The sequence below is a fragment of the Microchirus variegatus genome, assembly GCF_963457635.1.
Source record: "Microchirus variegatus genome assembly, chromosome: 5".
NCBI classification, from domain to species: domain Eukaryota; kingdom Metazoa; phylum Chordata; class Actinopteri; order Pleuronectiformes; family Soleidae; genus Microchirus; species Microchirus variegatus.
In genome coordinates, this window is record NC_139806.1 from 6,755,510 (window position 1) to 6,780,851 (window position 25,342).

Here is a 25,342-nt window from a genome sequence, read left to right on the forward strand (position 1 = left end):
AAGGTCCTCCCTGTGCTTTTGACAGACAGTTGATGAACGTCTGGTTGGGTACATTGTGTTTGCTAATCGCGTTAGAATGCTATTGGATGATTAGCCAAACCCTTGACAATCCTTGTGCAATGATGTTAGCACAGCTGAAAACAGTTTTGCTGGTTCGAATCATTATTTCTAATCTTGTCAATGTCGTGACTATATTTTATATTCATTTTGCAACTCTTTTGATGAATAAAAGTGTGACTTTTAATGGAAATTGTATAGGTGAGTGGTCCATGTTAGATTCCACATGCACCAGGCTGTACACACGGTTTGTAGAGGAAACGGTAACTAAGTCATACAAAGCCTGCTTTCTTATAAACAGTGTGTGAACTAGGGCTGCACAGTTTATAGAAATATTATTGAAAACTCACACAAAAAGACAGGATACAAAAAAAAAACTACTCGTCATGCACTTTATCGCAATCACAACATATTGAACACACATTTGTTCACATTGTTGGCATATCAGTACAAGAAAAAGCTAGGTTTCCCAAGTAAAGCTATGTGAAAAGCCCTTTGTGGTGGTTGAGCCTGTATTTAAGTCCTCGGGGAATCAGTGTAAGTCCTCCTAACCTCATAACACTATAGAATAACAGCACACAAACTTTAGTTAAGATCAATCCATGCAGAACTAAGTAAGAGGACAGCCTGCAGACAAGGCTTCCATTGTGTCCTTTCTGTCCTCTACCTGCTTCATATAAGTGGCCCGGCAAATTGTTCGGCACTCTCTCGCAGAGCGCTTTCATCTGTGTGTGTGTGTGTGTGTGTGCGTGTACCGTTTGTGTGCATGCATGGGAAAAGACCACCCTGTGGACACACTCTGCATTAGCACATTAAAAACAGGTCAGGCCCCATTATACTGTTGCATGAGCACAGCTATGACCCACAGGCGTGATCTGGTGCAAGGGACCGTAGAGCCTTTACCATGACACACACACACAGCTTTGGTGTGTGTGTGTGTGTGAGCTGACAAACAGCATGTCAGGAAAGAGCTTCCTGGAGCTGACACCAGACAAAGAGAACCACGAGGCAATTGCATGTTAAAATATGCTAATTAGATGCACGTCTCTCTCTCTCTTTCCTTCACACACACACACACACTGTCTCTCTTTGAACCAAATCAAATACTACCAGCTGGGACAAGTGTGTGTGTGCTTGTGTGTGTGCCGTTGGCAGAAAGCGATCATGCGTGGGAGCATGCTGTATATAAGACAATGAGGAGAATGAAAATAGCCCCTTCCCTAGACACTGCTTCCTCTTTTTTGTCACTCCTTTCTCTCTCTTCCTTTTTTGTCACACCTCTCTGTGCCACCAGACAGTTATCCCTTTACATTTCATTGACCTCACGCCCGTCTCCATCCATCCTTTCTCTGTTTGAGTTTGTCAAGAGTGTCGCCTCTTCCTACCTGAGACGCCTGCCCGGCTCCTCTCCTTCTCCCGTGTGGAGGAGCTGTGAGCCGCTGCAGCCTCTCTCAGGTAGCCCCCTCTTCCTCTTCCTTTTTCTCCTCCCTCTGCTGTCTCTCTGCTCTCCTGGGAATCTGCGTCTGCAGCTCTCCGGCTGGGCAGAGGCTCTGACTCGCCCCTCCACAACGAGGGCTCGGGATGAGGATGCTGATGCTGCTGCTGATGCCTGCTGTCCCACTCCTTATCGGGGGAGTGCTGGTTCTCCTTTATGTTGCCGCCTTGGCTGTCTTCTGTGGCTCCTCCCTTCTGTCTCCTCCTCACCTCCTCCTCTTGCTGCTCCCTCCATCCCTCCTCCTCTTTCACCACCTCCTCCCTCTGCTGCCTGTGACCAGTGGAGGAAACGGGAGCAGGAGGAGCCTCCGCTCTCTCGTGGTTCTCTGAGACGAAAGGGGAGGAGCTGAGTTCATGCTCAGGGTGGCCTGGGTCCCCGTTCTGGGTCATGGAGAAATACCTCAGCGCCCTCTCCTGGTGGCTGCTTGCATTGCTGGAAGCCTGTTGTTGGGCAGGGATGTAGGTGGTGGCCTTCCCCGGACTGTCATCGTCACCAACACTGGTGCTGCCTGGCGTCACGGTTACCGCGGTGACAGCCGCTTGAGCGGTGACTGCTGCCACAGATCGAACCAGGGACGCTGACAAGGGCTCCAGTTTGATCTCGCCTCCATTTTTCAGCTACAGGAACAACAGGAGGCATGTTAGAACCACAGCAGAGTGGACACACACAGAGTCACTTCATGTGAATAATAAAGCAAAAATGATGAATAAACAGAGTTGGACGGATGAGAGGACAGACAGAGCCACAGCTGTAAAGCAACTCATTCACAAAATGGCAACAAAAGAAGCACAGACTTTGAGCACAAATGAATAATTTAAACCTTCCAGACTGAACACTTAACTTAACTGATAAGTGACAACATGGGGGCACTTGCAAGCATCTATGTCATTAATAATCCATTCATGACAGCGTTTGATAATGCAGCGGAAGTCCCATAATTAAAGTGGTTAATGATGTGATGTCCAAAACAAAGTAAGAAATCAGAGCTGTCTTTGTGGCAGCAAAGCAGACGGATACAGACTTCTTTTTTTAATTTCAGATGAGGTTCAAAGATCAAATGGAAGTATTTACCCAAAATGAAGCCTAAAATACAACCTTAAAACTACACAGTTGCTTCCATCCATCCATGATTTGATATATTTTAATATGACCAGTATCTCATCTTCACAGCTCAAGTGGTTCATGTCTGGAGATCAATCTGGAGAACTAAATGTTTTGCAGCCATCCATCAGTCACTATTTACTGTATGTAGCAGCTCTCACAAAAGCAATGCTGCACAAAGTGCTTTAGGGGATAAAAGCGAAACAAGGAACAACCTCCCCCCTTCATCCATGACACATCACCCGACCAACACATTCAATTAAAACATTTTGCAAATGCAGCCACTTAAACTCCACATCAGCTGCAATCTAAGACCACATCCATCAACAAATTCATTTTTCTAAATAAAAATGTTGTTCACTGCCGTTTATTCAAGGTCTGAATAAACTAACATGCACCATTTACCCTCAAATATCACATGCATGGTCACAGATGTGGATACTATCTTTTAAAAATGAGCTGCAGAACACAAACAAGGCATCTGAAAGCTGTTTTCACCAAGGCCACATTGCAAAATCTGAAAAACCTCAATTAAAATGTGACTTTTCTTCATGAATCATTAAAAACAAGCATTTAAAGCATCCACAGCCATACTAAGACAGGTCACTAACCAAATTCAATCGATCATTAAAGCAACCAATCAATCAATCAGCAGCCGTGTGCAGCCAGCAGAGTCTTACATGTTCTCCCTGATTGGCCTCTAAGTCGCTGTTACACGCGGCAGAGGTTACAGGTGCTTCAGCTTCCTGTGTGGACACCAGTGAATGACTGTGATTGAACTGCTGAGGATATGGTGGAGCTGCAGGTCAACATACTGTGCCGCATGTGAGAGTGTGTGTTTGTGGAACACCTCAGGAGGAATGAGCGTATACACTATAGTTCAAAAGTTTGGGGTCACCTATAGGGCCAATATAATTTTTTGTGTTTTCCATTAAAAGTCACCATTTTATTCATCAAAAGAGTTGCAAAATGAATAGAAAAGATGGTCAAGTCATTGACAAGATTAGAAATAATGATTTTTAGAACCAGCAAAACTGTTTTCAGCTGTGCTAACATCATTGCACAAGGGTTTTCTAATCATCCAATAGCCTTCTAACGCGATTAGCAAACACAATGTACCATTAGAACACTGGAAATGGGCCTCTATACACCTATGTACACATTCCATTAAAAACCAGACGTTTGCTGCTAGAATAGTCGTTTACCACATTAACAATAGTGTATTTCCCTAACCTCCTCCCTATAGTCGTTATTTTTCCTTAAAAAATAAGCTAATTTCTAAGTGACCCCAAAATTTTGAACGGTAGTGTAACTCTCGTACAATTTCTCTCTGAGGTGATAGTTTCGACGATGGAGATGGAAATGCATCAATCAACAGGAAATGAACTGAACAAGATGGTTATAATATTAACTATGTTATGTGTTCTCTGTCATACGACCTGGACCACCAAGATTTATGCTATCCATCCAAAAGGCATAAAGACAAAGTACATGACCTGTAAATTATTGTCAGCTTTTGTGGTAAATTCTTGAATCAAAGTAGCATTTGTATTGAGTATTATTCCTTTAATTTCATTTATGGCTACTCTGTTTGAAAAAAGTAGGAGCTTCTTCTGCCCTGCCTTTATAACACTAGGTCTCGTCTTAATTGATCAGTGAACACATACCTGCTGCACTTCTCCTAGAGTGATGGGCTGAGTCTGAAAGCGGATGTTAGCCCTGCGCTGCCGGGTGTCCCCTCTGGACCCTTCAGTGGTTTTGCCCGTGGACTGAGCAAGGCGGTTGAAGATGGCCATCTTCTCAGCCAGGCTAAGGGAGGACAGGTCCGGCTCGTCTGACACCGGTCCCTGGCCATCTCTCTCAGTCCCAACACCCGGAGCTTGAGCTTGAGCTGGTTTCTGGTGTTCCTCTGCGTTCTTCTCCTGCTCCTGCACTGCAGAATCCGGCTGGGAGGAATTCTGAATGCTGAGGGAGCAACAGGAAGTGCTCAGTCTTAGTCTAAACACGTATGTTGCAGTCTTTTCTGAAATCAGTAACACTGAATAACGACTAGACATAATCAAAACATGAATAATTTTCAGATTTGGGAAAACCTGACATTTTTCAAGATTTTCTGACATTTTACGGACCAAAATAATTGACAGATGTATCGATTATGAAAATAATTGTTAGTTGCAGCCCGAGAGCAACTATGCATGAATGAGTTAACAGTACCCTGTCTCTATTTGATGAGACACCTGGATGATGACGAGCGTCTAACTTCACGTGTTGTCTGAAGATATCTAAAGCTCCTCACCCACATAGACACACCAGCCAGGTAAATCACTCTGAGTATGTCAGATTACAAGCACAGCAACAGAGACATAAGTAGCTCAGTGCAGCACATATGCCAGATAATCATATAATGCACTGAGATGTTTGCAGGGGTTATAGTGATCTCCCAGCAGTGTGCACAGTTAAACCTCGGTGGGTAAACAAACTGCAGGACACGTGAACTAGTGACATGCAAAGGGGATTTGACTTGCTCAAACTCTGACCTTTCAATTAGATACTGTATGTGAACTGACATTTATTTGTGACCTGCACAAGAAAATCACTGCAAGAGTGAATGTGTGGTAACAGGAAATGAAATAAGGTGTCGTATGGACGCTGGCTTCTTTACCGTATAAGGTGCACAGAGCTAAGGAGCAGCAGATACAGCATAACAAGGTAAAAGGAGCTGGACGGACAGATCTGCAGTGCAGCCAGGAGAGGGAGATGGAGAGTAATGTGCATGTAATTTAACACTGCTTAAAATCAGAGTGGATGCGACATGTAATATGAAGGACAACTGTTCTATTCTGAGCCCCAGAACAACAAAAACAACAACATTCTGGTTTATTTCTGACTCAAACTCAAATATATGCAAATATGTTACATTATGCTCTCAACAATTTACTTGGGCATTAATGTAACAGGCAAAATCAGTTTAATTAAGTTAATTTTTTCCTGTCCGGTGATTTTTAAACCCACAAAAATCCATCTAATTATAACATTTTCTGGCTTTAAGAATAACAACACCACAGAGAGGCGGAGTAAACAACACTCGGAGACATACGGATATAAAGGCAGTCCAGCTGAGTTGTACCTGATGCTTGTCACACTGGTGTTGACTGCAGTGGGGCTGGGTATGCAAGTCGCAGTTGTGTGAGTGGCCTCGCTTCGTGACGATGGAGCAGCATCACTTTAAAGTGGGAAAAGTGGGAAAAAAACTGTTAGTAAAAAGTTAAGAATGGGAGAAATTAACAGTGGAAACAAGACCTGAAAGAAGATGACAGAGATAACTAATGATACAGCAAAAAAAACACTGCATCTATATACCTTGAAGCATTGACCACCTCCTTGTTAGTGACAGGTTGTGTGTTTGCTCGGTCCTGAACTCTCCTCAGACGTCTTTCGACGGCAGCGTTTCGAGAGCGTGGTTTGGGAACACTGCCGTCCGACGTCTTCTCTAAATCCTGGAGAACGATATCATCAAAACATGAAGACTGCGTGAGAAAAGTCAAGATAAACATAAATTCAGTTTGTCAGCGAACGTGAATAAAATGATGGTTTGAAAGGACATGTTACCCTGAAGAGAGACCTCTTGGCAGCCACGCTCATTTTGGCTCTGTCGTCGAGCTTTTCTTCATCTGCTGGAACACAGTATTATGGTATGTGGCAAGAACATAATTCACCCATCTGGAATCACACATGAGGTGCACTGGACTTACCTTCGGGATCCTGTAGCTGTGATGGGCTGAGGCGTGACCTGCAGAAAATATACATCAAACATCAGTATTTACACATTTTTTACCATAGGTATTGTCATGATCTGCATTAGCAACACTAGACAGCAGGGATCAAAACTAACTTTTTTCACCACCGTCCCGGAAACGTCCCGAAAAACATTTTGAACCGTTCTGCATCGTCCTGAATCGTCCCGAAAATCTTTTTTTATCATTTTGAGTTGTTACTTACTGGTAATATAATAAAAACACAATACATTATGTTGATAATAAATAATCTATTTATTTCCAGACTAGATTTGTTGTGTTGTAGATGACAACCAACACACTCAGTCACAGAACTGTGGTCTACCGGACCTAATGCCACTACTCCACCATTTAGTGACTGCATTTAGTGGGTTGTAGTCGTCATGAGAAGGGCCATGCATTGAGATTTGCATGAGGCTGTTTGAGGCTGTTTAGGGCTGTCAATATTACTCAAAAATGACTTTTGAAAAAACACAAATATTCTAATATTTGTGTATTTGCGCATGATATCAATGACGCGCGCATCTGGTGTGCGCTGCATCCGCTGCATCTGGGGGCTTTAAATCAGCCAGACTGTCAGGTGATCACAGCATGACGTCAATAACAGGACGAACTAATACAACCAGACATAACTACCTGTAGATGTAGTTTATTTAAGTTTAAACATATTTCACAACATATTACCTACACAAAAATAAGTAAATGAACTAATGACCAAGAGCGCAGATCTCTCTCTCTCTCTCTCTCTCTCTCTCTCTCTCTGCGCATACTGGTTTAGAGACTTTCCAGCGTTTAACAGGTGATGTTCCACAATGAACTCGCTCTGTTTCGACCGCCGAATTATCGGTGTATCCCTAAATATAACATCTTTATTGACAAGAACGATGTAACCGTAATAATGACGCACTTGATAGTGTGACTTGAGTTTAAATTGGCACCTGGACATGCGTGCGCTGCGCTGATTACATGGGAGCGCATGCGCTCTTGTTCCCCGGTATAGAAAAAGCCGTGGTGTATAAAAAAAAATATCTTAAATAAATAAACAAGCAACGCTCAGCCTGTCGGGGCTTCATTCAGTGATTGAAACAAACATGTCAACATTAATGAAATGTTAACATGCAGTGCGGGCGCGCAAAGCAGACAGCAGCGCTGTGGCTCAAGCGGCGTACAGTGAGAGAGGAGCAGTTTCTGCGTCTCACTGAACAACACAAACATGAGCGATCAGACATTTACCTTTTCACATAAGTATTTCCCACCGACCGTGAACCCGCTCTGGTTCACAGAAAGTGTTGAAAACTTAAACAGAAAAATTTAGTCAATCAAAATTCTCTTTCGTCCCGTGGTCGTCCCGAGAGAGAATATTGATCGTCCCGATGACAATTAATGACGTCCCCGGGACGACGGGACGGTGTTAATTTTAATCCCTGCTAGACAGCCTTTCTTGTACCTATCAGACTCCAAACGCTCTGCAGAGGTGATGGGTTGGGTCCTAAACCTCTCGGACATGCGGCTGTCTCCTGGAGTGATGTAGCGGCGAGGTCTCCGAGTGCCCTTGTCTCGATCACTGCTGCTAGCTGCATCTACTTCCGTTGCTGAGAGATCTACTTTAGTTGTCTCACTTCTGGAGTTGTGGGTTTATAGGATTGAACGACAAAGACAACAGAAGTACAAGTTAATGTCACCAGTGGTATTGATGTTGATGAAGAGTCATTACCCGTTATCAACATGCAGTAAGAGGACAACTTGCAAGATCTGATGTGTACTTGCGCAAGTATGTTAAGCTCAAAAAAACTAAACGTGATAATGGTAGCTACTATGGTAATCATGCCATGCCTCATAGTCATAATCCTATCAGCATTGTTTTTCTTGAATTGTTATTTGATTATTTGCGACAGCTAAATGATGCAGAGTTAGACAGATGTTAAGCAATGCCACACAGAGAGAGCCCATGCCGTCGGACCTACAACTCAGGTTTATGCTTGGCATTCTCCAGATACGAGTGGCGCAGCTGTGCGACTGATACCCTGGTGTCCAAGGTGCCCATCTCCCCGTTAGTAATCCCTGAAGGTGGGATGGCCCTGGATGTCTCCCGATTGGCTGCTGTCCTCTCCATACGATACATCGCAGTATGCTGGCTTACACCTATATCTGACATGGAGCGGATCCTAACCTTAGGTTTGAGCACTCCACTCGTCTCTGTGCTTCTGCTTTTGGCCTGAGGCAACAGAGAGCCCTTCTGGAGGTAGACGGCTGATTCAGACTGCTGATGATCCAGATGCTGCTCCCTCTGAGCCTCAGACTCTCCTTCTCTTTGGTAATCTTGTTTTTTATGGATGTCTTGCTGCTGATTCGGTGCCTCTTGTTGATGGAGCTTAGATCCCTGCTGTATCTGGGAGTGTTGTTGTCTTTCATGTTCTGGCAGCTGTCTCGAGTGGTCATAGTGATGTTGCCTTTGTGGCAAAAACTTTGCGGGTTCACAGTGCTCTGGAAGCTGAACTTGCGGCTCAGGATGTTGAATTTTGGGCTCTTGGTGGTACACAGGGTCTGAGGATTGATGTTGCCTCGGCTGCTGGCTTACAGACAGGTGTGCAGGCGGTATAGATTTATATACTCTTTCCTCTTGGCTTTCACGGCTGGAGAGATGCTCTCTTCCCCTTTCTCTGATCCTTTCATCATTTCTTTCCCTACCCCTCTCCCTTGGTCTATCCCGATCCCAGTCGTCCTCCCCTCGATTCACCCTCCTTAGTTCTGGGCTGTAGTTTTGCCACTCCATATCATCATGTCGGCCCCTATGAGGCTCATCCACACTCTTTTCCCTCCGGCGTATCTCTGATGGCAACACGGCCTTCCTACTCTTCAGCAGACCCTCTGTATGGGCCTCTTCTTTGAGGGCCTGCCTGGCCTCTAATCTTGCCTCTTTGTGGGCAGCATAGAGTTGTTCAGCATTCACTCTCCTGCGTGCTGGTACCTCAGGTGGTCCAGAAGGTTTAGCAGTGCCCACTGGGACAGGCATGGCCAAATAGGGCTCTGCGTCCACAGCAGGGCCAGAATGTTGGTACTCAGGAGAAGAGGAAGAGTAGGCGGTTTGGCTGTGGGTAGGATGGTGGCCAGGGCTGGGCTGAGGCTGAGGCTGGTGAACAGTCCTTTGTTGGGGAGTGTCTGAGTGCTGTGGCATATAATGAACAGTGTTCCTCTGAGTGCAGTGTCTGTTAACCTGGTGCCTGTCTGGACTCCAATCAGGCGGCCTTTGCACTGTTTCAGTGCTGGGCAATCGTTCCCTTCCTCGAATTCTTAGGGAAAGGAATGAATAAGGGACATTGAGATTTTCGACAGACCAAAATCAACTCAAACTAAAATATATCATATATAGAAAGCTGTTCAATACATTTACATAAAGGTTTATGGTTTAGACTATCATATGATCCACTTGAGGCTTGAGGAGAAGCATGCTCTGGGTTTAAATGTTGGACTCTCTGTCTCTCTTTGATTTTTCCGTGCCAAAAACTAAGCCAAACTATTTTCATCTACAACCCTTTGACCTCTGGTAGGCAAAGGTTGCTCTAATCTTATTGTAGACCTCTAAGCCAGACGTAATTGATGGGCCTCTGGTTTATCTGACATGGCATGAGGGACTTAAATTATGGTTGAGCTATATGAGTAAATCCTCGTACTAACTTGCATAAGAAGCTGATAAGACCTGAAGACACTCGCTGCCATTGGCATTCAGTAGATAATTAAATAACTGACTGAGTATTCTCCTTTGAGATACAGTATATATACAGTATGTTTATGTCTTATGCATTTTGCACTTTTGCAAAAAGAACATCAAAGATAAACTCTGTCTTGTGTGTGCCAATGAAACCATTCAAGCTTTACTAACACTCCTCACTAACTGGCCCATGCCTTTATGAAATCCACCTGTCCATGTAGCTCAAATGCAGGCTGTGGGGCATTTATCCTTTCATAGGCTTTCAGCAAGTTAGCTATGCTGTGCATCTGGGCCACTGTCGAGTCCAGAAATACATTTCAACCCAAGAACCTCAAACTTGAATGGCAAACCTCACAGGACTAAATGAATCCATCAGTCAAAAGATTTGGGGTAATGTATACAATTCACAGCATGACACGGAGATGTCATGTCACCAAGTCACCGAGGGCTCAAGACTGGAGATGTAATTTCATAGGAGTTAACAAGCCAGAATCCGCAGTGGGGGGATGTGAATGTAGCCTCAGCTGACAAGTGCTGAGTCAGGGTCTAAGCTGACAAATGTTGTTACCCCATCATCTCTGCTAACAAACACCACTCATGTGCCGATGACGTGGGTCAAATGTTTAATGGAACCGCGCTCATCCGATCTTGTGTGAGGTCTTCTAGGCGGAACATTCTGAGTAGACTGTTAATCTGATGTTGATGGTGAGGTAGCACAGATGATGTAATGTTTTAAGATGTTAAAAAAGGAAGCGTGATGTCTAAAGGACATTTGGACACCCTCATGTTATTCACATTAAGTCAAATATAGTTCATTGAATACATTGTGATCAAAATCAAGGTTTAAAATGCAAAGAAACAACATCTGAATGAAGAACAGAGGAGAACAAACTCTACTTTACTCTGTCAGACAATTAGTCTGTAGTTAGCAACATTTTAAGAATATAAACCTTGGTCTGAAACTCAAAAGGCACATCAGAGAAATTCTATTGCGGTATCAACTGGATACAGGTTTGGGAAAATATTATTAACATGTACATGCTGGAAAAATAAGTCTGGTGTGCACAGGTCTTGAGTAAAAATCTCAATACAAATGTTGTATTTTGAGCCAAAGTGCTATCATAATAACACAGATTGAATTAAAAATGTTCTATTATCTAAACACATCAGGTATGTAAAGCTGTGTTGAGAAACCTGATGCTCTGTGACAGTGCAGTCTGGCAACAGGATGATCTGGTGACAGTGTCAAACCCCATTATTATTTCAAGGCTGACATTATATTTAGCTTCAGAACCATGATCATGATGATGATAATATTTATAGGTGTTGATCAGGGAGAGAAATCTCGTCAAGTCATAGTCATCCTAATTGACTGTATTTGACAACTGTTATAATGCTCATTCCTTTTCTGGTAGCATATTTATTTACATTGGAAAGGGCCAACACGCACTTAGCTAATTATCCAAGCTGCTGTTAGATCAGTGTTGGCTCTCAGGACAAATCACAACCACCCTTAAAAAAAATGTTCTTCTTACCCTATAGCCTTTCCCTGATGAGCTCCCCAGAGTATTGTTTTATGTGAAACTGGAGCAGGTCAAGAATGACACAGCCAAGAAAGATCCCAGCAAGCAGCAGACAAGCAAACTCAAGCTGCACCAGTTCATTGATTTAACATTTGAGATGCTAACCCTGGCATTAAATACACTTTTCCATGTCTTAATTGTGTTTAAGACCCGGTTTTTTGTGACCAATTTTATAACAAGAATAAAAACAGAGGGGATTTTTTGCAATCAACAAATGGATCGGTGTGAATATGAGTATGGGAAGCTGATTCAATGCAAGAATATTCACCTCTACACCATTCTCAAGAGCAACCATTACTACTGTGACTATGTAAGTACAAAAGGTGAACAGCCAAGATAAAGCATGGATGAACATGGATTGTTTAATAACATTGATAGATATCTCTCCATCTTTATCTGACCCATTTAGACCCTTCCTTTTTGAGGTGTCTTTGCAGCATAGGAAGGTGTGGGCTGGTGCTGCAGTAGCAATCCAGAACCTCAAAAGACCTGTATGTAAGAGTAAAGGCAGTGGGACAGCGAATAAGAGCACCGACTCTCTCTGAACTGCTTGTGATTCTGCCCCGATGCGATGTGACATTCTCTCTCAGATCACTTGGTTTCCATTACAACCCAAGAGTGAATGTAGACTTATTGATTGCCTACTGTACTGTTAAACTATACCATGATATAGTATTTTAATTTATCTGGAAGGTGTAAAACACTTTTGACACAAACAACCTGAATAAACTCACCCCTGTCTGTTGAGGATGCTCTGGGCCTGCTGCTCGATGAATAAATCCCCAGGTGATATGCCGTAGCGGTTGGAGGGCAGTGAGGCCCGACGGGCGGTGCGAGGAGAGTTGGGCACTGCTGCAATGCTGTAGTCCTTGGTGGAAGTGGGACTTGGCTCCTGCTGGGCAGTTTTTTGGTGATGTTGGGGCAGAGGCTGCTCCTGAGGTCTGCTTCTTGGACTGGAGGTGCTTTCTTGAGCCGCTGCACGCCGGTAGTTCTCCATGTTCATCGCTCTTTCCCGCTCTGAATACCTCGTTTTTTCCTGTGTGGACGGAGGATCTTGATTTGTGCGGGCAGGCCTTGATGTGTTACCAGATGCAGGATCTTGATGAGTCCTCATGTGAACTCTGCCAACTCCGGCGCGGTACGGCACCCTGGGCTCCCGTTTTGATTCCTCTGCTTCTTCTTTGTCGCGCCTGTGAGTCGTGTGTCGAGCAGGGGTCTCAGGGTCTCGGTGGGACCGATGTCGCGGTGTGTAATCAATGTCCAGCTCCTGATCTAAGAGGATGCCGTAACGCTCTGACAGCTGGCGGCGGCGCTCTGCTTTGTAGCGGGCGATGCGTTCAGCCTTGGAACTGAGGCTTACGGAGTCTGCGGGGGCGGACGAGGTGGTAGAGGAGGTGGATAGCGTTACTGGATCGACATACACCAACATTGGCTCTGGACGCCCACCTCCACCTTTGACCTGTGGAGATCTCTCTGAGGACAACACCTGCTTCTGCGGTGCATCCATGTCCTCTCGACTGTAGCGCCTCACTGTGGTAAAGAGAGTTACTTTTAATACCAGCTACTCATAACATCAGAAATACACTCTATTCAATGTGGTAAACGACTATTCTAGCTGCAAACGCCTGGTTTTTAATGGAATATGTACATAGGTGTATAGAGGCCCATTTCCAGTGTTCTAATGGTACATTGTGTTTACTAATGGCGTTAGAAGGCTATTGGATGATTAGAAAACCCTTGAAAACCCTTGTGCAATTAAGTTAGGCAAAATTAGTGCTAAGATTAACAGTTTCCACTCTTCTTGGAAGACTTTCCTCATGATTTTTAAGTGTTTATATGAAGAGCATTTAGCAGATCCCTAAAACTACAGATATCGCAGTTCACACATGTGACTCCATGTCCAATGAAGGCATCATCACATTTGTAGTTTTTAGTGCATCATGCCATGCTTACCCATCAAACAAGGCTCACAGGGGTCTGAGGCGCGGGTGTATCGCGGTGGATCCTCCTCCAACATTCTGTTCGCTACCAAACCACCAGGCACCAGAGCAGGAGGAGCATCGTTTTCGATCCCCTCCAGTCGACGGGCTATTCTCTCCTTCCTGTCACAGACAGATGGCAGAGGGGCAGAGGTTAGCAGCTATTACATTTTCTTGGTTGAAAATGTAAAAAGTCAGTGTCAAGAGTTCTGGAAATACCTGTTCATCTCCAAATCCTTAGTGACAGGTCCCTCAAAGTATTTCTTTAACTCTGTAACTGATTGTTCAGATGGTACAAAGAAAATATCATTAAAGTGCCAACAGTAACAAACTATTTTCTTGTCAATTTTCTTGTTTTAGTCTACTTTGAATGATTGATTTATTGGTGGAAGTGATGCATACCCTTGGGAAGGACAGCCAGACGTTTGGCATCTGTGTCTGAAATGCTTTTGACCAAGGCGGTCCTGTCACTGAAGGAAAAGTCACTCTGAAAACTGAAAGAGAAGACAGTGACAAACCTTTACTTCTGAAAGTAAAACTGTCAACCCAACATGGGGCTACCACAAAAGTTTCTTCATCCGTTTGAGAGAGGAGAGACAGCAAGATGCCTTTTGAAACCTTCAACTACAATATGTCAAGACGTAAATGCGTCACTGTTAAAAGGCCACTGGATTTCCACACTGCTCGGAAAGCTGTACAGTGTAGGATGCACAAGATAGATAACTGGCGCCTAGGCTCTTATTTGACCCTTTGCTACAACTCTGCCTTAAAAGACTCCTCTTAAAGAGGTGGTGGCATTTAAAGGTGAGGCTCAGCTGGTGTTACATCCATCAGGATCCAGCTTTAGGAAGTAGGTCACTGAGTCCTGACACTATTCCAAGTGGAAACAATCATAGCCTTATGTGTCAGCATCAGCAGGTCACAGACACCCACGCACATGCTAGCACACGGTACACGTTATAGTGTGTATGCTGTAAAGAAAACACACTATGCTTTCCAAAAAATATCCTTGATTTTAAATTGACCGTGGCTAATATGCTTAATCAGGAGCCAGGCCATCATCCACTTGCTATTTTTTGCTGAATAGCTCCCTTAGTCTAATCGCAAGACCGCTACTGCATCCAGCAAATTCGCAGAGCGTCATTATACTAATTTCATTGCAATTGTAATTATCATAATCCAAGTCAAGGATTTCAGCTTCTCTGATCTAGATTTGAGGATGGAATGGATCTGCAAGGTCTTGAAAAGGTTGAGAAACTATGTTAAATGCTCCGAGCATTGACATGTCTGCATTGAGGGTCAACTGCATGATAAATGACAGCAATTCTGGAGGCAAGATGGGTGTGCCATGTATTCTGTTTTCCGTATCATTATCTGGAGGTCCACACAGCTGGACATCATCATCACCCAAAGGGTGCAGATCACAAGAGTGGCTAATAGCAGATCTGTGGGGGGAGGAAGTCGTAATTAAATAGGGAATGTTCTATTGAATTCCATCCATCCATCCATCATCTACCACTTTATCCTCCACCTGAGGGTCGCATATGAATGTCTATAGTCATAGCTAGTACTACTAGCAATCATAGAACACACAAATACACATTATTCTGCTGTTGGTTATTACATAATGCACCAACTTTGGTGTATTACCTTATACCTCTCAAATGTATTACATTATTATATACTGCTGTGTTATTACATAATGTGTTGTTATAAGCTGCTCCAGTCATCTCCAGCTTTTTAATCCCTAATGTGCATGATAAGCTAAAACACTTGCGTAAACCTATACTATATCCTTATATATCCTGCATATCCACCTTGATGACAAAGCAAATGCATGGACAGTAAATGCTGCTTAGAAAGCGTTTTGTTTGGCTTTTTCTTCCTCACCTTACGGCTTCTGTTGGAAACGAGGCTGAGTTGCAAAGTTTGACGGGGCCTTTAGATCCAAATCCTGGGTGGGAAAAAAAAGAGACTCAGGGATGAAGTTGAATGGAAGACATCCACCTGTCAGTATCACACTTTGCTGAACCAAACAATATCTACATTACAGAGTGTAAGACCAAGTTCAATTCAGGTCTTCCTTGTGTGTTTTCTCTGATCCTCCTGTCATTTCTTTTGGCCCATTATGCATATTAAAAACAAAACTCACTTCTTTCATTCATTTTTATCAGAACTCTTTTGCCATATTAAGAAGTCTTGATGTTGACAAATGACAAACTTTGCAGGTGTCTGGACACTGGTATACATTAGATTAGACCTCTTGACTTGATTGTATTGTCTTTGCAGCACCAGAAGCAACATCTGCAACAGCAAATTATTCACTGCCTTGGACTGACCTTAGTAACACGGAAGTGGCTCGTCGAGTAATAAATGTTCTGCATTTCTACCACACTGCACACACAGGCCAGGTGCGTCCTTACTAAGTCTGTCAAGTGAATCATCCAAAAGTTAAGCTTCATCAAAGGACTCTTGCGTTTGATGACTTTGATGATAAAAAAAACAAAACTAATTTCATATCTCACAGGAAATGTCCAACTTGTTCAGTTTTACACACAAACACACACATTACTCAGAAAGTTCACATCCAGCTTCCAGACCCTGGAACCCTCAGGTCACAGCAACAGCAGCCGGTTGTAAAGTTGTATTCCAACACAGGCGGAGACGGATCGTGTTACTGTTCCAGACGCCTCCAGAATTCCTTGGACTTATTTTGGCCGCTCAACCTCAGTGTGGCAGCAGTACAGAGGTTTGAGCAGGACAGAAAGAGTGAATGATGAAAAAGTGTGGCATGTCACACTCTCCAAGAAATCAAGTTTGAGGGCATGATAAAATTCAAGGACATGTTTTGACGGAACGACGGACTACAAGTCAGAATAAGACAACAGAGGGAGAAATACGAGGTGGACTTGGAAGTCCTTTTGCTGCACTCAAAATCAACAAATCAATACATGCCATAGCCTTAAAAGCCACATTTCTTCTCAAATCCACAACTATTCAACATTTCTAATGCTCATGGGACTCGTTTGTATGCACATACTGTAGCTACGCCTGCTTATCTGTCAGGCTGTGATTTAATACGACTGCCTCGCTCGGATGGAAAGTCCCTTGGACACAAGTCACTGCTGCTTTCCTAGGAAACGCTCGCAGGTTGTCAACAAAACAAGCAGCGCAAGGTCCCAAAGTAAAGTGGGGTGGAGAGAGGGGATTTTCTATGAATATTCAGAGCTACAAAACAGACTCCCTAATTCGATGAGGCCATTGCTTACACATAATCTTCATAGTCCTCAGCGGGTGATGATACAACTTAAAGTGCAACTAAATTTGCTTCTGAAAAACCCTTTCCCGAAGAAAGGTTCTTGGTTACACTTATGGTTCCAGTAAGAACCATTTTGATCCAGAGAACCCTTTAAAACGCCTTTCCTGAATAAAGGATTTTAAGAGGGTTCTTGGTGGAACTCTCCAAAAGGGTCCCAGGTGGAACCTTTATAAAAAGGTTCTACCTGGAGCCAACGATGGCATGACCGATATCAAAACTCGAGTATATACCGACACCGATAAGTCCCATACAGTCATTTCAGACCATTTAATCCATGAAGCTGTGAACAACACATTTCAAGCTATTACAAAGACATAATTGTCCAACTGTATAACAAACATTTTCACCCATAAAAAAAGAAACAAACAGCCCACACCATGATTTGATTTTTTTATATTATGTCCATTCTGTCCCGAACTAGGAGTATCTTATCGGCTCATCCCTAACAGAGGATGTAAACCCTCTGCAACTGTTCAAAATCCTTTTAAGAAGGTATATGACCGGATATGTATGAGGCAGTAAAGCGAAGAATAAACCATGAATCACTTCTTTGGCCATGTTCAGTTCCTCAGCCGACTACATCAGTCATAATGAGTCACAGTTACAGTCAAGTTATAATTTGGATTTGTGTCCTTGTCCTGTCAACTATGACCTATTATGTCACGCACCAAAACATCTCACAATATTTGATTCTTTAAGATGAAGAAGCATACTGAAGTTTGCCATGTTTTTCTATCATTTTTGTGCTAAAGTCCACGGGTGTGAACATGCACAGAGTTACGGGGTCAGTTGAACATGTACTGTACATGCAACAGCAATTCAACTCCCAACCAAGGCAGAGTTAAGAAAGTGACCAAAGAATCATCAAACCATCCCCTTCTCACAGGCCTTACCTTGGCCACAGGGCTCCGCATGGTTCACATGGTAACTAGAGATCCATGGATTTCGAAACATGTCTAAGGAGGTGAACAGCAGAAGGGCCCTCGCTGCTCGACTCCAGCAGTGGCGACGGTGGTGGGGCAAAAAGTTGTGGCAGTGCTAACGGTGAGCAGACGGGCCCGGGATGAAAGTGATGACACGAGCACACACAGACACAGACTCACGCATACAGACAGATGAGCGCACAGCACAGCAGCAGCAGCAGAGCCGCAGCCTCGGCTACAAGGAAAGCTAGCCCGTCCCAGACTGGCTGCCAGACAGTGCGAGTGTGTCAGTGTGCAGGAGAGTGTAGCAGAGAGAGAGAGGGAAAGAGAGACAGCACAGCAGGGTGCTAAAGCAGCTCAGAGGCCTAATCAGATTACAAGCAGAAATTAGCCTTGATGATAAAAAACGCTGGGACAGGATTGGAGGAGGCTGCCAGCAGAGCTACGGAGGTAGTATGGTATCCTTTAAACACACAACACACCAGGCACACTTACAGCCAACATGGCCAGATGCCACAAAGCTATCAAACGCTGCGGCCAGATATTGCTTTAATATTAACGCTACTACGAAGGTGTTGGGACAGTTTGGCTGCGAAATCCTCCTTGTCCTGTTTTTAACTGCAGCTGCAGTCCACACGTCGTAAAACCTCGACATTGTAAATGTGATTCTTTATGGTTGCACTGACAGTCTTGTCTTGACGCCAGCTCAGTAAGGACTTCATCGAGCCCTCACATGCAATGCAGTAGGACAGCATTCATACTCTGAATGCAGGTAAAAGTTATACTGAATCCATTATTTAAGAACAAACATCAACAATGAGGTCCCTTCTCGTGAAATCCATTTTTTTGGACACACATTCTGTTCAAGCTCAGGTTTGTAATTTGTATTTGAATCACTTTGTATCTTCTTTGTTCGGTCAGAATCAGGGAAAAAACAAAAATCCCTGATTTGTTGCACCAAACACAACAAATCAGGTTATTGGGACCACGTGGTGTCTTCACAACAAAGTCAGAGAGACGTACACCACTGAAGCAGACGTGACAACGGGAAGTAATTGAGCGAGTCACAGGGACAAAATGTCAGAGAAAGTTCAGCCAACGCTCACAGTTGCACAACGGACAACAACGTCCAGTGTTTTGGAGGCAGATGGTTCATGACAGAGGCAACAGATGGGCGTAGCATGTATCCGTAGCATTTCTTTCCTCAGTGTAGCCTGCTACTAACTGACTGTAGCTTTAATACAGGTGAGACAATTCCCCACAAAGCCGAGCTCTGGCACGTGCAGTGTCCGATTAAAAGACATGTCATGTGCTTCCTTCTCCACAACTTCCACTCTTCTAGCCAGTGAAAAAGAACACATAAATACCTCCACTACCGTTCAAAAATTTGGGGTCACTTAGAAATGTCCTTATTTTTGAAGAAAAGGCCCTTTTTTTCAATGAATATAACATTAAATGAATCAGAAATACACTCTATACATTGTTAATGTGGTAAACGACTATTCTCGCTGCAAACCTCTGGTTTTTAATGGAATATGTACATCTTCTAAACAAACTATATTTTCTATGCATTTCAACTCTTTTGATGAATAAAAGTGTGACTTTTAATGGAAAACACAACAAAAGTATAGTAGTGTACAGGTGACCCCAAACTTTTGAACGGTAGTGCACTTTTTGTCTCTTTTTACAAATGTCTGGACTGTCTTAAACTTCCTTGTGTGCACACTCACTTACCTCCTGTGTGTGATGCTTTTTCTCACCCTTGCACACACACACACACACACACACATAGACTTCTCCCTCCTTCCCCAGTCTGCGTATGCTGCCTGTAGACACCCCTAATAAGGCAACATGTGTTGTGAGTGGCTGCCTCAGGGAGAGGTCACCCTGTCAGCCAGCAGCCCGTGTTTACCAGGGGACCATCTCTGCGTCTGCTCACTGCTCTGCCGTGTTTGCGTTGTCACTCTTTCACCCCTTTTCCCCCTTCACCAGATTCGCCATCGCGCTCCCTCTGCCCTCTGACCCTTCCTGTTCACGTCCTCCTCATTCCTCATCTCCTTCCCTCGCTTCTCTCTTTCTTGCATACTTCACGTCACGTTGGTTTAGATTCACGTCTTTCTCAACTTGCTTCTTCACTGATGTCACTGCATTTCACAATCTACCCCTGTTTACCTCTTCCTTCAGCGCTAATATCAACAGCATCGATTAATGTCACCCACTCACTTCAATTCAAAACCTACCAGAGCTATCGTCTCAATTTTGTATTTAAGACTTAAATCTAGGTTTTGGGACTATAAACTAAAGATTTTATTGTAGATTTACATACAACTTTTCATCACGCCGTGATGGCCTTTCGAGTAAATACAGGTTTCAGACACTTCCAGGCCATATACATTATCATAAAGAGCCTTTGACTTGGACTCACCACAAGCTGGGTCAATGTCTCTGTCAAATGATTCAGATTCAGAAACCTTTATTGATCCCAAATGGGCAATTCATTTGCAGCTCACCAGTCCATCCAGCCTCTACAAACACCACACAGACAGTAAGAAATGATTAAATGTCAACGGAGTAAAACTATGAGTCAAGTCACAACAATAAACAGAACAATAAATAAGCAGTAAATACTGCCTGTGCTGAGCAGCCTGATCGCAGAAGGGATGACAAATTGTTTTCTAAAACTTGGTGTGTTTCAATCCACAAACTAAAAGAAAAACTGCAGAAATGAATATGACACTACTTGTTTTGACTTTTAATTGTCTCTGGATCTCATGACTCAAGGACAGGTGGAAGTTCTACAGTTTCATTTTCGCAGAACAGTCTGTACAAACGAGGCACATCAAGATAACTCAACACGCACACACACACACAGGACACCATGTAAACACCACGAGACAAGGCCTCAACAAATCCCTGTGTGACTCAGCATCGAAACATCTGCCAGCAAGTCCAACTCTATGCTGTGATTCTCAGCAACAGGACATTAATATGATGTTTTAATGTGGAGGATAAGATCTTTTTGTTTGTTTGTAAATAAAATGTATGATGACGGTTCTTTTCCTGTACAAAAAAATAGGATTATTTTCACTTATTTGAACATAACAGGGGCAAGAAGGTCACCTGTCATACAAGGACCTTTCTATGAAGCCTTCGCATGTTCTCTGTGTGGGTGTGGTTTGTCTCCGGGGTACCACGGTTTCCTCCTACAGTCCAAACACATGCAGAGGTTAATTCTAAAATGACCAGGGTGTACCCTACCTTTCATCCTACGTCAGCTAAGATTGTCTCCAGCTCCCCTGTGACCTTCACGTGGAGGATAAAGCGGTCGACATTGAGTGACTGAGTGAACACAACAGCAGACAGTAAGCCTGCCTTTATTAGGGCAAACTGCCTTTGTTTAAGGTTCACTTGCAAAATGCACTAACAAACACTGAGAAGCAGACTCAAACTTGATGCAGACGTCCTCTCACACACGCAGGACACACAGAGGTCAAGTGAGAGCCTCAGGAAGCAGAGCAGGAACCTTCAAACTTAAACATTTACTCCGACGTCTCCCCCACTTCGGATCCAGATCCGCGTTCCTCCTCGTTTGTTTTGCGTCAACTTTGCCTGACACTCTTCGGTGCAAAAATCTGCCCGCCTTGCTCTTATATGGATATCGATGAGCACTTAAGAAGTCCAGCAACACCAGGAGCAGAGCAGGAGACAAAGAAAGAGACGTTTAAAGAGAGTGACAGAGGAGGAAGATGAGGACCGTTCAGTCAATTATTGTGAGTCAGCAAACCAGAAAGTATGTTGACTTAAAAATGCAAACAAATGTTTGCATGTATTGTTTATCTTGATCTATTTACTATGTTTTTATGTCTTGTATTTCACTGCAGCATGGTCCTCTTGTCCCACCACAGGAGACGAATAAAGAAACGTTAGCAGTGCAAGATGGTGGCCTCCAATCAAGCGAGGCTATTGCCTGAAGTACAACTATACACTTATACAAACAAATGGTTATGGGCAGTTTATTTAATTTACGCCAATATACACCTGTAAATGCTACATACTGGAGCTTCAAAGCTGATGTCAGTGTCTTGGGGCATTCATTTGATTATCCTACAACAGACGAGGAAAATACCGAAGGCAGAAGGTAAGCAAATTTGGATAACACCCCTGAAAGCAGCTGGAATCCACAGCAATACCGCTGGTCTTAAATAAATGTACCAAACTATGATGCAAGAACATGTGCCAAAAGCCTGTGCTAACTCTCTGCTGTCGAACATACAAGGTGCTAAGGATTTGCCCTTCATTCACAAGAAATAACAGCAATTAACTTTATTTATGAAGCACTTTCCTGTACAATTGTTGCAAAGTGCTTAACTAGCAGTCAAATCAAACCTAATCTCATGTTTCAAGGCACAGAAACAAAGTTACATATATAAGAAGCTGCTGCTACCATCACCGCTCAAATTTTCATTGTGTGCATGTGTGTGTGTGTGTGTTTCCCCATTTAGTGGCAGAGGGTCAACAGAAGGGGCCCTACTGGTAAACCTGTCCGTTCATTTTTGATTGGTACAGCAGGTGCAGAGCAACCGAGCAACTGCCGCACAGTCGCACTCACACTCACACGCTCTCTCCAGTATGCACGTACACACACGTACACCTACACACACACATACACACACTATAAAAACAAAACTGTGGAGAAATGATGCCTTGTCCAGTGTTGGAATAACATGTCAGGCTGACACATGATTTAGTCAATCAGCTGCTCGCGCAGACCACGATACAACAATAATCTGCAGCTTGGAAGACCAGTGTGGATGGGGTTCTGGTCTGGGATTATATTCAATTCCAAAGGAAGAAAGTCAAACCAGACACCAGAAAAGTAGTGATAGATGTATGAATGATTTCACCAATCTGAACGAAGATTTCATCGATTGGGATTGGACAATTATTCTGCAGGTTTTAGAGAAATAAGGATGTGTGCCCAAGTGATTTTGGGTTATGCATCAAAATTAGATTTAAAAAAATTATATTATTTATACCCATGGTTCTCAAACTGTGGTACGTGTACGTGTAGGAAAATAAGAAATACTGTATATTCCAGGGTATGTGATCAGAGTGGAGCTGTGTAGAGAATGAGACTAATAACAAAAAATATTATAATAATAATAATAATTAGAGTCAGTTTATCTCTCGCTCCATCTTAATCTACTTTCGTTATGCCGGTATGTGAGGAAGAGGAGGATGATGAGAGAGCAAATTATCTTATTGGGAATAAATCAGTCTCCTGTGAAAAGTCCGTAGCTGATGGTGTTTCTTCAAGAGCTCAATATTTTTTCTTCGGTGGTATAAAAAGTTTGAGAACCACTGGATTATATTTTATCAGCATTCACAAAATATCCTCCTTTTTCCCTGACGGCATCCAAAAAGAGGTCTACAAAATCAGTTCAGCAGCAACTTTAGAGGCAGCTCTTAAATACCAAAATGTTTCTCCCACAACTGTTGCAGTGTAACTCTAATTAATGTCAGACAGCAAGTATGAGTGTTTATCTTCAAAGCCTATGTGTGCCATTGTAACTGCCATATTGTCCAGACAATATTTGGTGGACCATATACCTTATACCAACATAACACTGTGGGTAAATGTTCATAAAAATAACAATAACATTGCTTCCTAACATAATGTACATCACAGTGCGAGTGAGATTAAAGTAGAAAAGACAAATACTTACAATGCTTTATCTCCAATAAAACAGGACAGAGAGAGAAGAGCCTCAGGTGAAGGTGAAGTCCATTTTTCCCATACAGCAATTTGAAAGTACCAAATAAAGGTTTTTCCCCTAGTTCTTATTCGGATGGAAGCCGGTGCTGAGGAGGTCGGTGATGCAGATGGGATTCGGTAAAGCCAACAAAAGACCCAGAGTCATCCAGCATGAAGCAGGTCCAACCTCAGCAGCTGACAAATATAGCCTGGTGCTTTCCCACTAGCCAAATAAATCAGTCCAGCGAGAGCCAAGCTGAGAAGGAAGGGGAGAGGGAGAAAGAGAACATGAGCGAGAGTAGGGTGTATGTGGGAGAGGGGTGAAGGAGAGAGACAGGGACTGAGGTTAAACAGGGGTGAATAGGAGAAAAAATATAGAAGGAGGGGTCCTAACTGCTACCCTGACAGTGAATGGTGTTACAAACTATACTACACTGCGGTTCCTAAAATGAACCCGGTTTGGGACCCTAGAGTGACCGTGAGAGGCGACACAACACTGCTTTCAAAGTGTTTGAGGAGTGCGGGCCAAAATCGGCGTGGTAACCTCATCCCACACCAACCATGTATGGGCTGAAGAGAGCAGCCACGATAGAGGGGCATCTGCCATAAATAGCCAGGCAGCGCTAACCTCCCAGGGCTGGGGGATCGAATCAGCTGTTAAAACTACAATCCAGCAGCGCAGTGTGATCCAGGCTCTGCAGGGGCTCTTTTACCACAACACGGCAGTTTTCAGCAGCAAAGAGAAGGACCAAATTCGAGACAAAACCTTTAGCACGGAAGCGTACGCTTCCTCAAAACACTGGTGTTTGATTTATTGTGTTTTCAAGGGTTGTAGTGTCATTCTGTTTGGTTTCAAAGGTCCACAAGTGACAGGTGTTTCATTGAATCTAAAATTAAAGACAAAGTGCAGCACTTCCAACGAAACTATCACCACTCATGATTTAAAGTCTAATGACCGTGAATCTTGCCAAAGTTCATCCGCGTGAAACACGACACAAACTCTACTGCAGCTGTGCTCACCGACACAAGCACAAGATAGCATTTGAAAAAAAACAACCTAAAATGAGAAAGGCATCATGTAAACAATCATGTTTGAGAAACTAAAAGTCCTTGACAGAGAACACACTGAAACCGATCTTTTTTTTTTGCAGCTGCAGAAGAACAATATTATTGCAGTAACTGTAAAACACAGCTGTTTACATAGTTTGTATAACTTTGTACTTTCCATGTGAGATTATGAAATGAGCACTGTATGTTGTGTTATAATATACAGGTTACAGTCTTTAATGTCCTCCAGAGATGGAGAAGGATCAGGGACAGTTTGGTGTTTTCTTTTTTCTGTTTTCAGTTGTTGTTTGGCTCCATCTGGTGGACTTAGCTAGTAACTGTTCCAGACTGTACTACGAATGAGCTGAATGTGGTTATAAATATTTATTTTATCAATTTTTTTTTACTAATTGTCCAACTCAAAATGAGCATGATTTACTTTATATTCCTACATTGATTTTCTTTTTCACTTTGTTCATATAAAGTCAATATAGATTATTATATTTACAAATAAAACTACACATTTCTGTCTATCAGGGATGCAAATCCCGAAAGCTCACACTAGGGCTGCAACAATTAC

At 43.2% G+C, this 25,342-nt stretch overlaps 1 protein-coding gene across 12 annotated transcripts in view; it reads right to left on the reverse strand.

Annotated features, from left to right (window-relative positions):
* svilb (supervillin b) overlaps nucleotides 1-24,106 on the reverse strand; it is a 41,589-nt gene extending 17,483 nt beyond the window's left edge. For 6 of the 12 annotated variants that reach the window (XM_083889932.1, XM_083889931.1, XM_083889934.1 and 3 more), the window contains exons 1-15: nucleotides 17,931-18,238; nucleotides 15,609-15,672; nucleotides 14,121-14,212; nucleotides 13,938-13,995; nucleotides 13,693-13,841; nucleotides 12,474-13,269; nucleotides 8,412-9,737; nucleotides 7,895-8,068; nucleotides 6,406-6,443; nucleotides 6,263-6,327; nucleotides 6,014-6,180; nucleotides 5,781-5,876; nucleotides 4,321-4,618; nucleotides 3,334-3,399; nucleotides 1,443-2,169 (exon numbers count right to left, since the gene is read on the reverse strand). In XM_083889932.1, the coding sequence (XP_083746058.1) occupies nucleotides 1,443-2,169; nucleotides 3,334-3,399; nucleotides 4,321-4,618; nucleotides 5,781-5,876; nucleotides 6,014-6,180; nucleotides 6,263-6,327; nucleotides 6,406-6,443; nucleotides 7,895-8,068; nucleotides 8,412-9,737; nucleotides 12,474-13,269; nucleotides 13,693-13,841; nucleotides 13,938-13,995; nucleotides 14,121-14,212; nucleotides 15,609-15,672; nucleotides 17,931-17,991 (4,177 nt within the window). In that variant the 5' untranslated portion in view covers nucleotides 17,992-18,238. Of the gene's footprint in view, nucleotides 1-1,442; nucleotides 2,170-3,333; nucleotides 3,400-4,320; nucleotides 4,619-5,780; nucleotides 5,877-6,013; nucleotides 6,181-6,262; nucleotides 6,328-6,405; nucleotides 6,444-7,894; nucleotides 8,069-8,411; nucleotides 9,738-12,473; nucleotides 13,270-13,692; nucleotides 13,842-13,937; nucleotides 13,996-14,120; nucleotides 14,213-15,608; nucleotides 15,673-17,930; nucleotides 18,239-23,686 lie in introns of those variants that run through there. The other 6 variants (XM_083889925.1, XM_083889926.1, XM_083889930.1 and 3 more) reach the window with 4 other exon arrangements.
* Nucleotides 24,107-25,342: the final 1,236 nt, after the last annotated feature.